The sequence below is a fragment of the Dendrobates tinctorius genome, unplaced genomic scaffold (assembly GCF_039654945.1).
Source record: "Dendrobates tinctorius isolate UK_male_01 unplaced genomic scaffold, ASM3965494v1 ptg000114l, whole genome shotgun sequence".
NCBI classification, from domain to species: Eukaryota; Metazoa; Chordata; class Amphibia; order Anura; family Dendrobatidae; genus Dendrobates; species Dendrobates tinctorius.
This window is the reverse complement of record NW_027361782.1, coordinates 26581814-26598014: the sequence shown is the minus strand read 5'-3', so window position 1 is coordinate 26598014 and position 16201 is coordinate 26581814. Positions and strand designations below refer to the sequence as shown.

Sequence of the window (16201 nt, the reverse complement as noted above, 5' to 3'; positions counted from 1 at the left end):
CGCCGAGATGCCTGGACGGACCATGCAACGTTTTTTCTACTGCAGGATCCGTATTTTTATACAGCGCATGCCCGGAGGAATGAAGTCAGGAGGAAATTTAACCCTGAAATCATTTCTGGCGGACACAAAATTCTCTCTCTCTCTTTCCTTTAAAATTCTTCATTCATTGGATCCGTCAAAAAAACGGATCCCGTGGCATCCGTTCACATCAGTTAGCAACGGATCCGCTTTCCGCCATTTTGGCGGATTTTAACTGACACAAAAAAAACTGAATTGTGAAACAGGCCTTATCCGCAGCCTGCGGCAAATACTGCCGGCTTAATATTCACTCCTCTCCACGCCCATGGGGGCTAGGGAAGCGTGAATATTCATTTCACTTTAGCAGCGGGAACAAGCTTTGGCTTCCTGTCAGCCGCTGCTGCTCTGCTGGCACCGGGGGCCCCCATAGCAGCTGTGTGGTGTGCCACTATTAGCAACACGCCACTGGCTGGGAGCTCCTGGAGCAGCAGGGGATGTAAGCAGCTGGCCATATATGCCAGGAGGTGTCAGTGCCTGGGCCCACCGGAGAATCCTCCGGTTCTCCGGTGGCCCAGTCCGACCCTGCCTCTATATAATAACAAGCTGGGTAGTTTGGTTAATGAATGATGACATGCTGCTTTTTTTCTGTACAGAGTGAATTATGCCAAGTACTGCCCATACAGTGCGTCTGGGGCCCAGATGTGCACAGGGGCCCACCGAGGGATTCCCCTATTCTCCTGTGGGCCAGTCTAACCCAGGTTACCGATCATCTGTGAGCAGTGTTAGGACCAGAAGGGTTTCCATGTGATCAGGAATGGTCCTGTACACTGACAGCAAGCAGAGAGATGTGGCTGTCTGATGTAACCGTGTGTTTCATATGCGGATTTATTCCACTTTTTATCATCTGCATTTCAAGACACAAAAAACTAAAAAAACTGCCATACACAAAGGGGGGGAGAGTCCTGGGAGGGGCGTGCACTGAGGGAGCATGCCCTGAAGGGGTTAACGCCATCAGACCAGAACTGCGGGCCAAGGGTTAACTGTGAATAAAGACAATCTTCCAGGAAATTTCCCAGAGTGAAGCAGAGTGTGCAGAGAAACCGAGGAATAAAGCTGAGTGAAGAAAAAAGTGCAGAACCTCCCAGTGTGCAGAGCAGAGCATCACACTGCAAGCAGCTGCAGAACATCACAGAGCCCACAGCCAGCAGCTGCAGAGCATCCACGACCCCACAGAGCTCAGCGGAGCGTACAGCACCCCACAGAGCTCAACGGAGCGTACAGCACCCCACAGATTCCAGCGGAGCATCCAGGATGGTCATCAAGGTTTACATCGCAAGTTCTTCTGGATCTGTGTCGGTAAGAAGTTGAGGGTCTGGAGGAGACGCCGTACTGCACATTAATGGGGGCTGGTTTGTTGATATTTACAGTCTGATATAATGGGGGGCCGAGTTGGACAGATCATTGGTGCAACCTGTGCAGTCACTCGGGGACCCAAGATAAAAGGGGCCACATCCCCTTCCAAGCCAGCTTCTGTCACAGACACATAAAGGGGCAGCATTGTGATAAACTACTGGACAGCAGAGGGTCCTAATACTGTACCGCTCTGTAGATATGTACAATGTGATATAAGGGGGGGCCCTGCTCTGTAGAAATGTACAGTCTGGTATAAGTAGAGACCCCACTCTGTAGATATATGCAGTCTTATATAAGGGGGGGTCCCTGCTCTGTAGATATGTACAGTCTGATATAAGGGGGGGGGGTCCCTGCTCTGTAGATATGTACAGTCTGATATAAGGGGGGGGTCCCTGCTCTGTAGATATGTACAGTCTGATATAAGGGGGGGGTCCCTGCTCTGTAGATATGTACAGTCTGATATAAGGGGGGGGTCCCTGCTCTGTAGATATGTACAGTCTGATATAAGGGGGTGGTTCCCGCTCTGTAGATATGTACAGTCTGGTATAAGGGGGGGGTTCCCGCTCTGTAGATATGTACAGTCTGGTATAAGGGGGGACCCCGATCTGTATATACAGCTCTGGCAAAAATTAAGAGACCACTGCACAGTTTTATAAAAATCAGCTTCTCTACATGTCTGACAGCCATTCCATTCCAGTGTCAGTTGAATTCCAACCAGAGTACACCTCAGTCTACTTAATGTGCTTCTGATTAGGTGATCACCTGAACCAAATCTTATTTAACGAAGGAAAGTATAAAAACCCCTGCTGTGGTGTTCACAATCCTCTTGCAATATCACAAGCTGGATGGCAAAACAAGTGCTAGTAATATCCCAAAAGTAATAGGAATGAAAAAATAACTTTTAACTTTATGCCGAAGGAGTTGAAAAGTCTTGAGTGAGGAAAAGGACTCAATTCTGGCTGTTTTTCAGAGGGACACAGTGAGCGTCATGTTTCTTCCATCCTTAAAATTTCTAAGACTGCAGTCCACTACAACAAGGTCAAGCAGCAGACATTTAGGACAAAAAAGCTACAGACCATCAGAGGGCGAAAACGACTCTCCACTGACCGGGATGACCGTCATCTTATTCAAATGTCACTCAGCAACCGCAGGATGACATCAAGTGACCTACAAAAGGAATGGCAAATGGAAGCTGGGGTGAAGTGCATGGCAAAAACAGTTCATAACAGGCTCCTAGAGGCAGAGCTCAAGTCATGTAAAGGTAGAAAAAAGCCTTTCATCAATGAGAAGCAAAGGGGGGCCAGGCTGAAGTTTGCCAAAGACCATAAGGATTGGACCATAGAGGACTGGAGTAAGGTAATCTTCTCTGATGAGTCTAAATTTCAGCTTTGTCCAACACCTGGTCGTCTAATGGTTAGATGGAGACCTGGAGAGATGTACAAGCCACAGTGTTTTGCACCCACTGTGAAATTTGGTGGTGGATCGGTGATGATCTGGGGATGCTTCAGCAAGACAGGAATTGGGCAGGTTAATCTTTGCGAAGGACGTATGAATCAAGCCGCATACAAGGTTATCCTGGAAAAACATTTGATTCCTTCTGTTCAGGCAATGTTCCCCAACTCTGAGGACTGTTTATTTTGACCATTTCTCATTTTCTGCAGATAAATACAAAATTTAGTGCTTGGAAATTCGGAGACATGTTGTCAGTAGTTTATAGAATAAAAGAGCAATTTACATTTTACTCAAAAATATACCTATAAAGAGAAAAAGCAGACAAACTGAAAATTTTTCAGTGGTCTCAATTTTTGCCAGAGCTGTATGTACAGTCTAGTATAAGGAGGACCCCAATCTCTATATATGTAAAGTCTGATAATAATAATAAATTTTATTTCTATAGCGCCGACATATTCCGCAGCACTTTACATTTCAGAGGGGACTTGTACAGACAATATACATTACAGCATAACAATAATCACATAGATTATAACAAATACCAAGAGGAATGAGGGCCCTGCTCGCAAGCTTACAGTCTATAAGGAAAGAGGGAGACACGAAAGGTGGGTGGTAACAGTTGCCCTGATTGTATGGACCAGCCATAATGTTGATGATATAAAGGGACCCTGCTCTGTAGATATGTTCAGTCTGGTATAAGGGGGACCCCGCTCTGTAGAAATGTGCAGACTTTTATAAAGGGGGTCCTCGCTCTGTAGATATGTACAGTCTTTTATAAAGGGGGTCCCTGCTCTGTAGATAGGTACAGTCTGGTATAACAGGGGGGTCCCCGCTCTGTAGATAGGTACAGTCTGGTATAACAGGGGGGTCCCTGCTCTGTAGATAAGTACAGTCTTTTATAAGGGGGGGTCCCCGCTCTGTAAATAGGTACAGTCTGGTATAACAGGGGGTCCACGTTCTGTAGATATGTACAGTCTTTTATAAGGGGGGGTCCCCGCTCTGTAAATAGGTACAGTCTGGTATAACAGGGGGGTCCCCGTTCTGTAGATATGTACAGTCTGGTATAAGGGGGGACCCCGCTCTGTAGATATGTACAGTCTTTTATAAGGGGGGGTCCCCGCTCTGTAGATATGTACAGTCTTTTATAAGGGGGGTCCCCGTTCTGTAGATATGTATAGTCTTTTATAAGGGGGGGTCCCCGCTCTGTAAATAGGTACAGTCTGGTATAACAGGGGGGTCCCCGTTCTGTAGATATGTACAGTCTGGTATAAGGGGGGACCCCGCTCTGTAGATATGTACAGTCTTTTATAAGCGGGGTCCCCGCTCTGTAGATATGTACAGTCTTTCATAAGGGGGGGTCCCAGCTCTGTAGATATGTACAGTCTTTACAGAGCGGGGACCCCCCCTTATAAAATAGGTACAGTCTGGTATAACAGGGGGGTCCCCGTTCTGTAGATATGTACAGTCTTTTATATAGGGGTCCCCGCTCTGTAGATATGTACAGTCTGGTATAGGGGGTCCCCGCTCTGTAGATATGTACAGTCTGGTATAAGGGGGGACCCCGCTCTGTAGATATGTACAGTCTGGTATAACAGGGGGTCCCCGCTCTGTAGATATGTACAGTCTGGTATAAGGGGGGACCCCGCTCTGTAGATATGTACAGTCTGGTATAAGGGGGGACCCCGCTCTGTAGATTTGTACAGTCTGGTATAATGGGGGGTCCCTGCTCTGTAGATATGTACAGTCTGATATAATAGGGGGACCCCGCTCTGTAGATATGTACAGTCTGGTATAAGGGGGGACCCCGCTCTGTAGATATGTACAGTCTGGTATAAGGGGGGACCCCGCTCTGTAGATATGTACAGTCTGGTATAAGGGGGGACCCCGCTCTGTAGATTTGTACAGTCTGATATAATGGGGGGTCCCTGCTCTGTAGATTTGTACAGTCTGATATAATGGGGGGACCCCGCTCTGTAGATATGTACAGTCTGGTATAAAGGGGGTCCCCGCTCTGTAGATATGTACAGTCTGGTATAAGGGGGTCCCCGCTCTGTAGATATCTACAGAGCGGGGCCCCCCCATTATATCAGACTGTACATATCTACAGAGCGGGGACCCCCCTTATACCAGACTGTACATATCTACAGAGCGGGGACCCCCCTTATACCAGACTGTACATATCTACAGAGCGGGGACCCCCTTTATACCAGACTGTACATATCTACAGAGCGGGGACCCCCCTTATACCAGACTGTACATATCTACAGAGCGGGGACCCCCCTTATACCAGACTGTACATATCTACAGAGCGGGGCCCCCCCTTATATCAGACTGTACATATACAGTCTGGTATAAGGGGGGTCCCCGCTCTGTAGATATGTACAGTCTGATATAATGGGGGGGCCCCGCTCTGTAGATATGTACAGTCTGGTATAAGGGGGGTCCCCGCTCTGTAAATATGTACAGTCTGATATAATGGGGGGCCCCGCTCTGTAGATATGTACAGTCTGGTATAAGGGGGGACCCCGCTCTGTAGATATGTACAGTCTTTTATAAGCGGGGTCCCCGCTCTGTAGATATGTACAGTCTTTTATAAGGGGGGGTCCCAGCTCTGTAGATATGTACAGTCTTTACAGAGCGGGGACCCCCCTTTATAAAATAGGTACAGTCTGGTATAACAGGGGGGTCCCCGTTCTGTAGATATGTACAGTCTTTTATATAGGGGGTCCCCGCTCTGTAGATATGTACAGTCTGGTATAGGGGGTCCCCGCTCTGTAGATATGTACAGTCTGGTATAAGGGGGGACCCCGCTCTGTAGATATGTACAGTCTGGTATAACAGGGGGTCCCCGCTCTGTAGATATGTACAGTCTGGTATAAGGGGGGACCCCGCTCTGTAGATATGTACAGTCTGGTATAAGGGGGTACCCCGCTCTGTAGATTTGTACAGTCTGGTATAATGGGGGGTCCCTGCTCTGTAGATATGTACAGTCTGATATAATAGGGGGACCCCGCTCTGTAGATATGTACAGTCTGGTATAAGGGGGGACCCCGCTCTGTAGATATGTACAGTCTGGTATAAGGGGGGACCCCGCTCTGTAGATATGTACAGTCTGGTATAAGGGGGGACCCCGCTCTGTAGATTTGTACAGTCTGATATAATGGGGGGTCCCTGCTCTGTAGATTTGTACAGTCTGATATAATGGGGGGACCCCGCTCTGTAGATATGTACAGTCTGGTATAAAGGGGGTCCCCGCTCTGTAGATATGTACAGTCTGGTATAAGGGGGGTCCCCGCTCTGTAGATATCTACAGAGCGGGGCCCCCCCATTATACCAGACTGTACATATCTACAGAGCGGGGACCCCCCTTATACCAGACTGTACATATCTACAGAGCGGGGACCCCCTTTATACCAGACTGTACATATCTACAGAGCGGGGACCCCCTTATACCAGACTGTACATATCTACAGAGCGGGGACCCCCCTTATACCAGACTGTACATATCTACAGAGCGGGGACCCCCCTTATACCAGACTGTACATATCTACAGAGCGGGGCCCCCCCTTATATCAGACTGTACATATACAGTCTGGTATAAGGGGGGTCCCCGCTCTGTAGATATGTACAGTCTGATATAATGGGGGGGCCCCGCTCTGTAGATATGTACAGTCTGGTATAAGGGGGGTCCCCGCTCTGTAAATATGTACAGTCTGATATAATGGGGGGCCCCGCTCTGTAGATATGTACAGTCTGGTATAAGGGGGGACCCCGCTCTGTAGATATGTACAGTCTGGTATAAGGGGGGACCCCGCTCTGTAGATATGTACAGTCTGATATAATGGGGGGACCCCGCTCTGTAGATATGTACAGTCTGGTATAAAGGGGGTCCCCGCTCTGTAGATATGTACAGTCTTTTATAAGGGGGGGTCCCCGCTCTGTAGATATGTACAGTCTTTACAGAGCGGGGACCCCCCCTTTATAAAATAGGTACAGTCTGGTATAACAGGGGGGTCCCCGTTCTGTAGATATGTACAGTCTTTTATATAGGGGGTCCCCGCTCTGTAGATATGTACAGTCTGGTATAAGGGGGGACCCCGCTCTGTAGATATGTACAGTCTGGTATAACAGGGGGTCCCCGCTCTGTAGATATGTACAGTCTGGTATAAGGGGGTACCCCGCTCTGTAGATTTGTACAGTCTGGTATAATGGGGGGTCCCTGCTCTGTAGATATGTACAGTCTGATATAATGGGGGGACCCCGCTCTGTAGATATGTACAGTCTGGTATAAGGGGGGACCCCGCTCTGTAGATATGTACAGTCTGGTATAAGGGGGGACCCCGCTCTGTAGATATGTACAGTCTGATATAATGGGGGGTCCCCGCTCTGTAGATATGTACAGTCTGATATAATGGGGGGTCCCCGCTCTGTAGATATGTACAGTCTGGTATAAGGGGGGTCCCCGCTCTGTAGATATGTACAGTCTGATATAATGGGGGGCCCCGCTCTGTAGATATGTACAGTCTGGTATAAGGGGGGTCCCCGCTCTGTAGATATGTACAGTCTGATATAAGGGGGTCCCCGCTCTGTAGATATGTACAGTCTGGTATAAGGGGGTACCCCGCTCTGTAGATATGTACAGTCTGGTATAAGGGGGGTCCCCGCTCTGTAGATATGTACAGTCTGATATAATGGGGGGACCCCGCTCTGTAGATATGTACAGTCTGGTATAAGGGGGGACCCCGCTCTGTAGATATGTACAGTCTGGTATAAGGGGGGTCCCCGCTCTGTAGATATGTACAGTCTGGTATAATGGGGGTACCCCGCTCTGTAGATATGTACAGTCTGGTATAAGGGGGGTCCCCGCTCTGTAGATATGTACAGTCTGATATAATGGGGGGACCCCGCTCTGTAGATATGTACAGTCTGGTATAAGGGGGGACCCCGCTCTGTAGATATGTACAGTCTGGTATAAGGGGGGTCCCCGCTCTGTAGATATGTACAGTCTGGTATAAGGGGGTACCCCGCTCTGTAGATATGTACAGTCTGATATAAGGGGGTACCCCGCTCTGTAGATATGTACAGTCTGGTATAAGGGGGGTCCCCGCTCTGTAGATATGTACAGTCTGATATAATGGGGGGACCCCGCTCTGTAGATATGTACAGTCTGGTATAAGGGGGGACCCCGCTCTGTAGATATGTACAGTCTGGTATAAGGGGGGTCCCAGCTCTGTAGATATGTACAGTCTGGTATAATGGGGGGGGGGGCTCTGTGACTGCGGCCGGGGGAGGGGATTTTTTGCTGCTGTGGGTCGGTTACAGAATGTCAGCCAGGCTTTGTGTAGAATAGAGAAGAGATTTACATCAGGCTTCCAGCTGCAGATGGTGGGAGTTATTAACTCTTGCTGGATAGTGGTGGGTTCCAGCAGCGCACAGCCCTCCACAAACAGTGACACTAAAGTTTCTTCTCTTTTTACGTTTTATAGTTTTTGGAGAAGTTTTGCAACTTTCTGACGTTTGCGTTTCTGGTTGCTTCCGGTGAAAGGTGACATTTAAGGGTTCAGAATCCGCCCTGTCCTGGCCTTCGTCGCTGGTGCTGAGGGTTTGTCACAGTGTATCAGTCTAGTAAGCACAACAATTGCACAATTCTCTCTTGTCCTGTTAGTTTGTGACCTTTTTTCTGCACTGATACATTGTAACAGTCTGGGGGAATGTATATTTTTCAGAGGAGCTAGACTGGATACATTCCTGACAATCCCTCAGCAGTGCGAGGTTTTACGTCCAGACAGGTTGTCAGGCTCTGGGTACAAGCATGGATTCAATGACAACAAGCAGAGATCTTGAAATGGCATGAAATTGAACCACCAGGCATATTTACAGGCGATTGCTGACAATGGACCACAGGAGCCTGCGCCCTCCTGATCTCCCACTGAGGGGCCACAGACCTGTCCTGTGTGGGGCCAGTGTGGCCCCGGTACTGTCCGTTGTGTCGGGTTTGTGTCAGCTCTGCTTTAGTTATCCGGAAAGTCATAGAACCTCCTGTTTCCGTGTAAATTAGTTTTATTATGGCGCAGTAAAGCGCCGCTGATCCCTATAAAGTTCTGGAGGCTGCGCCCGCCTCGCCCTGTAACGCATCCACGACTCTGGAGATGTGACCGCCATTGTCATATCACCCCAGTGCGCAGATTATATGGAGCGCCACGCCATGTTACTGGCAGCCGGGGTGAGCAATAATGAGCGGCGTCCTCAATTATCAGTATTCTCCGCTGAGCCACTCAATGGATCCAGATATCTGCTTCTGGGAAAGCTGGGTCATTGGTCTGTACCAGAAGTGATGGCGACCATATTCGTTGTCACCCAGCTTTCCCAGAAACAGAATTTGAGTTGGACCCTGAAACATCTGCCAATAATTAAAGACCCCTGACAGTCGCCATCTGTGCGCCGCTGCCGTCCGGCTGCTGGGTATCAGTTTGCACATCTGTCAAGAAGCTGCATCCGGACAATAAGGAGCTCTGGACCTGGGAGCTCACAATCTACATAGAGGAAGGGGCCTCACCAGAGAGGGGCGCAGTGAGGAGCGCTGGTGGAGGGGGCATAATAGGGGTGAATGGAGTCTGAGCAGCACAATGGGGTGAATGGAGTGTGAGTGGTGCAGTGGGGAGCACTGAGGGAGGGGGCACAATGGGGTGAATGGAGTGTGAGTGGCACAGTGGGGAGCGCTGGGGGAGGGGGCACATTGGGGTGAATGGAGTGTGAGTGGTGCAGTGGGGAGCACTGAGGGAGGGGGCACAATGGGGTGAATGGAGTGTGAGTGGCACAGTGGGGAGCGCTGGGGGAGGGGCACATTGGGGTGAATGGAGTGTGAGTGGCACAGTGGGGAGCGCTGGGGGAGGGGGCACATTGGGGTGAATGGAGTGTGAGTGGTGCAGTGGGGAGCGCTGAGGGAGGGGGCACAATGGGGTGAATGGAGTGTGAGTGGTGCAGTGGGGAGCGCTGAGGGAGGGGGCACAATGGGGTGAATGGAGTGTGAGGGGTGCAGTGGGGAGCTCTGGGGGGAGGGGCACATTGGGGTGAATGGAGTGTGTGGCAGAGTGGGGAGCACTGAGGGAGGGGGAACAGTGGGGTGAATTTAGGCTGATGGGCACAATGGAGTGAATGGAGTGTGAGGGGTGCAGTGGGAGAGGGCACCATGGGGTGAATGGAGTGTGAGTGGCGCAATGAGGAGCGCTGGGGGAGGGGGCACATTGGGGTGAATGGAGTGTGAGTGGCGCAATGAGGAGCGCTGGGGGAGGGGGCACATTGGGGTGAATGGAGTGTGAGTGGTGCAGTGGGGAGCGCTGAGGGAGGGGGCACAATGGGGTGAATGGAGTGTGAGGGGTGCAGTGGGGAGCGCTGGGGAGGGAGAACAGTGGGGTGAATGGAGTGTGAGGGGTGCAGTGGGAGTGGGCACCATGGTGTGAATGGAGTGTGGGTGGCGCAGTGGGGAGCGCTGGGGGAGGGAGCACATTGGGGTGAATGGAGTGTGAGTGGTGCAGTGGGGAGAGCTGAGGGAGGGGGCACAATGGAGTGAATGGAGTGTGAGGGGTGCAGTGGGGAGCGCTGGGGGAGTGGGCACAATTGGATGCTTAGCTGGTGAATGGAGTCTGAAGGGCGCAAATCCTGATGTGTGAAAGGAGGTGGAGGGGCAGAGGAGCTCAGGGGCCTGAGAGGGAAAGCTCCTGTTATACTGCAGACTGTAGACCGCGGGTGTCCTTAAAGGGACCACTCAACCTCCAACCCTGAGATTATAACATTGCAGGGGCTGCAGTCAGTCACAAGTGATGTAAATGTCTCTACATATATGTGACTTAATGGAGATGTCAGAGGTTTTCACACTTCCTGGTCATCACATTACTGAACACTACAGTCAGTCACCAAAAATGGCTGATAACAGAGAGTAATAGACTGTAATCACCTGTCCTACCTTAGTCTCTCTCGAAAATTTTGTTGCTAAAAAACCTGTCTTGCATTAATGGTGCTTTCACATGGTGTTGAGGCATAAGTCTGAAATCTCCCGCAATCTGGGGTCTGGAAGCATGTGCTGACGGAACCATAGACTGCAGTGGTGACGGCAGAGCAAACGTGAGCTCTGCATTGCACTTTTTCCAGGTGGACACACAGTCTACTACGTCTGTGTCCTGACTCCTCCTGTAGGTGCACACTCCCATAAAAAGTGCGCTGCAGAGCTCACGTTCGCTCTGCTATCACCATTGCAGTCTATGGCCCTGTTGGAGCATATGTCCGGACCCCATTTTGTGGGGGATTTCAGACATATACCCTTAGGGTGCTTTCACATTGTGTTGTGTCCCCATATCAGCTGAGGGTTTGTTACAATGTATCACTGAAAGGAAGTTCTGATCTGTCAGCTTGAGCTTCCAGCACACAGGAAACCTCTGTAGTGAAGCTTTTCTGAGCTTTCAGTGTACATTGTAACAAACACTCAGCTGTGAGGTATATTAGATTTTATCAGCCTTTGTATGTAAACAAGTATGATCCCATTCATTGACAGCAAACAGAAAGCTGATCCCAGTGGTTTTTCTTGGTATCACCTGCAGAGACCGGACTCTGCTCTGTGTACTGCAGAGGCGCTGTCATCTCATTGTCCTCCATCCTATTCACCTGTATTTACTGAGCAAACAGAAAAGCGCAGCCTGCGCCGAGCAAGAGACGCGAACATCTGCCGATCGGGCCGCACGCACCCGCCATTGTCTCCTCTGAGATCCAGGACGCCCCCTTAATGTGGCTTAGAGGAGAGTGCAGTGCTGGTCCCGCTCCCTCATGGGGCCACAGTGGAGGGTCCGGATTTGTTGTGGCCCTTCTCATCCTGTGCGATCACCTGCTTCATGTCTGTGTAAATTAGGCCAATAAAATAGGCATAATCCCTGAGTAGGACAACTCCCGGCATGTATGTTTTATAAGGAGGTGTGTGATGTTTTCTCTGCTAAAGAAGGTTGTAGACCTGTCCCAGACACAGTATAAAGCCACGTTCAGTATTTGGTCTGTATTTTACATCAGTATTTGTAGCCAAAACAAGGAGTGGGTGATAAATCCAGAAGTGGTGACGTGTTTTTATTATACTTTTCCTCTGATTATTCCACTCCTGGTTACAAATACTGATGGAAAATACTGACCAAATACTGAATGTGTGAACTTGGTCTATGACTGTTAGCTGACAGCCACACCGCAGAGTTGTCAGAAGAGCTGTAGAATCACATGTCCCAGGGACCAAAGCACCAGAGATGCTGAAGTTCTGAAACTTTGTAACAAACTCGATGTTCTGATTTCTTACCATTTTCAACATCTGTTTCCAGGGAGTGAAGGGAAACTCTCGACATCTAGAGGCTGAAAATATGTGCAGTCAGGTACGGACTGGGACTGAAATTTAGCTCTGGCATTTGAAATCACACAGGCCCATGGTGACCCAGTCTCCAGATGGGGATATATTACTACTAATATTACCCTGGATGGAGGAAAGCAAGATTTACTACCAGACCAATCTTTCTAATGATACCTGTGACCTGCTGGGGTAAGTGACGGAGTCATCTCAACTTTGCGCTCCATCACAACTCTTAACAGTATGGGTGTCTTGAGAACACAGATTCTGTTAACAACGTAGCAGAAATGGCGGCCCACGACCAGACAGGCCCTTCTGGCATTTGCCAAAATTGCCAACTGGCCAGTCCGGCCCTGTATACAGTTATAATAGTTCTTACAGCTGAAGGTTTGTTGCAATTGTATCCAGTCTGAGGAATCCTCTGAGAGGTAAGTACCCAGAACTACAGACTGCAGCTAAAATGATACATTGTAAGATACTATGATTGCAGAAAGAACTGTGTGTGCGTCTTCTTTAGGTTGGATATATTTGTTACAAACCCTCAGCTCTGAGAAGTATTAGATCAGAACAGGCTCTGGCCTCTGCATGTAAACACTAGTGTTTTCAGGAACAAAAATTTGTTTTACAAATAGAAGGTGACAATGTAAATAAAATATATCCACTAATAACCATCTAATAGCCATGGACCTCACAACCTGGGAAGCAGCTTTCTCCTTTTTGCTCTTCTGAGTTGTGCTCCTGTGTATGGGGAAGTCGTGAGAGGTCTATCAAATGTAAATAGCCGATTTAACCCCTCCCTGACCTTTGACGCCGTGGAGGCGTCATGAAAAGTCGTGCCAATATGACCCATGACACCTATGTGGCATCATGAATTGATTGCCCCCCTGCGGGTCGGGTGACCGGGGTCGCTAAAAGGTTACCCGACCCGCATACACAGGACCCTTTAGAGTTAACCCCAGGGGGCGTGGCTTAGCCCCTACATGCCTACAATCGCTCTGATTGGCTGTTTCACTTTTAACAGCCAATCAGAGCGATTTGTAATATTTCACCAATGAAATTTGGTGAAATATTATAATCCAGCCATGGCCGATGCTGCAATAGCATCGGACATGGCTGGACACACACAGAGACCCAACCCCCCCCCCCACACACACACCAACTGGTGGGGGCGATAGGCCCCCGCCACTGACGGACAGCGGCGATCGGTTGCCGCCGACATCTGCTCCCCCCCCCCCCATCTTCCGATTTCCCCCCGGTACCTCTGATGTCCTGATGTGGCTCCCGGGGTCCCGGATCATGGGTGCCGCCATCTTGGAAAATTGTGGGGGCGCATGCGCAGTGCGCCTGCCATTTTCCAAGATGGCGGCGCCCATGAATTTGCCGGTTGGCCATTCATTTTTCATTTTGATCACTGTGATAAACTCTTACAGTGATCAAAATGAAAAAAAAAAAGAAAAAAGTAAATGCACCCCCTGTTTATCACCCTCATAGGTAGACACACATAATTAAAAAAAAATATATATTTTTCCGTTAGGATTGGAATTGGGGTTAGGGATAGAAATTGTTAGGGCTGGCGGAACGCACCAAATTATAAAATAGTAGTAGGTGTGTTCGCAGCCCGGGGTCCACCGTGCAGAGGTGGTACACTGCTGCTAGATAATGGCGGAAGAATTAAGCGGTGTGAAAACAGTCACACGTGGGTTACTTCACCCAATGTGAACAAGAGCGAACTCTGATAATTCACAGAGCCGCACGACCGCTGAACGTAGATGCCGGAGCCTGTTTAGCTCACAGAGCCCGGCCAAAAGAGCGCACAGTGTACGGCCACAGAACTCTACCCCAAGGACACGGGGTTAGAGTCCCTCTAGGCCCACTGAACACGAGGCATCTCTACCGCGAACACCGCTATAGACGCTGGCTATGGAGTGTGGAGCACTTGCACTGAGGCGTGCCGAGTCACTGATGAAGACTAAAGCCTGACTCAACCTCAGACCTACCTACACCTAAGCCTGGGCGCTAGCAGGCTAGGCTGCACAACACATGCGTACCAAGGGTAGGGGTTTCTTAATGAGTCATTCACCAGAGACATTCATACGTGCATACAACACTCACTCCACATAGTCTGTAAATACAGTCTATCCTAGCGCATGGCCGAGCGGCCATGCGAACCTCTTATAGCCGCGAGCGTCCGGGACCTTCCTGGCTTCTCGGATGGGCCAATCCGAACATAAGCAGGACCTGAGCACATGACCTACGATCTCCAATGGGAGATCACTCCACAGGCATGCTCAGTGGCCCGACATGGGGGCTTAGTCCCTGGAGAATCTCGCTGCTGAGCAGCATGCATTACCATAGCTGTGCCAGAGGAGGTGGCAGCAGCAAGCAAACCCACGGAGCTGGTCTGGGCAGAGCACCGGGACCGACGAGTCTGCTGAGCAGCCTCCTCTGCGGCTGGAGAGGAATGGGAGACCGCCGGAAGCAAGGCTCGGGATTCCCGCTGTGCAGCGACAGGAACTCGACGCCTAACAGAAATAGGGTTAGGGTTGGAATTAGGGTTAGAGATAGGGTTAGAAATAGGGTTAGGGGTGGAATTAGGGTTGAAATTAGGGTTAAGGTTAGGGGTGGGTTGGGATTAGGGTTAGGTTTGTGATTAGGGTTAGGGGTGTGTTGGGGTTATGATTAGGGCTGGGTTTGGGTTAGGGGTGTGTTGGTGTTAGGGTTGGCGTTAGAATTGAGGGGCTTTGACTCTTTAGGCACATCACGGGGTCTCAACGCAACATGGCCCCACGATTTATTCCAGCCAATTTTGCGTTCAAAAAGTCAAACAGCGCTCCCTCCATTCCGTGCCCCGACATGTGCCCAAACAGTGGTTTACCCCCACATATGGGGTATCGGTGTACTCAGGAAAAATTGCACAACAACTTTCGGGGTCTAATTTCTCCAGTTACCCTTGGGGAAAATAAGAAAAATCGGGGCTAAAAAATGATTTTTGTGGAAAAAAAAAATGATTTTTTTCGTACTCAGGACAAACTGGACAACTTTTGGGGTCCAATTTATCCTGTTACCCTTGTGAAAATAAACAAATTGTGGGCTAAAAATCATTTTTTGAGGGAAAAAAATGATTTTTTATTTTAACAGCTCTGCGTTATAAACTTCTGTGAAACACTTGGGGGTTCAAAGTGCTCACCACACATCTAGATAAGCTCCTTGGGGGGTCTAGTTTCCAAAATGGGGTCACTTGTGGGGAGTTTCTATTGTTTAGGTACATCAGGGGCTCTGCAAACGTAACATGACGCCCGCAGACCATTCCATCAAGTCGGCATTTCGAAACGTCAATACTTCGCTTCCGAGCCCTGACATGTGCCCAAACAGTGATTTTTTTCCCCCCCACATATGGGGTACCAGCGTACTCAGGACAAACTGGACAACAACTTTTGGGAGCCAATTTCTCCTGTTACCATTGTGAAAATAAAAAATAGCAGGCTAAAAAATCATTTTTTGAGGGAAAAAAAAATAATTTTATTTTCACGGCTCTGCGTTATACACTTCTGTGAAGCACCTGGGGGGTAAAAGTGCTCACTATGCATCTAGATAAGTTCCTTAGGGGGTCTAGTTTCCAAAATGGGGTCATTTGTGGGGGGAGCTCCAAAGTTTAGGCACACAGGGGCTCTCCAAATACGACATGGTGTCCGCTAATGATTGGAGCTAATTTTCCATTCAAAAAGTCAAATGGCGCTCCTTCCATTCTGAGCCCTGCCGTGTGCCCAAACAGTGGTCTCCCCCCCCCCCCCCCCCCACATATTGGGTACCAGCGTACTCCGGACAAACTGAACAACAACTTTAGGGATCTAATTTATCCTGTTAGCCTTGTGAAAATAAAAAATAGCAGGCTGAAAAATCATCTTTGAGGAAAAAAAATTATTTTTTATTTTCACTGCTCTGCGT

General features: G+C 49.3%; 1 protein-coding gene across 1 annotated transcript in view; it reads left to right on the top strand.

Annotated features, from left to right (window-relative positions):
• The first annotated feature begins 1087 nt into the window (after nt 1-1087).
• Nucleotides 1088-16201, top strand: part of SH3BGRL (SH3 domain binding glutamate rich protein like) — a 30803-nt gene continuing 15689 nt past the window's right edge. Inside the window, exon 1 of the mRNA XM_073589919.1 lies at nt 1088-1374. Within this exon, the coding sequence (XP_073446020.1) occupies nt 1330-1374 (45 nt within the window). The 5' untranslated portion in view covers nt 1088-1329. The remainder of the gene's footprint in view (nt 1375-16201) is intronic.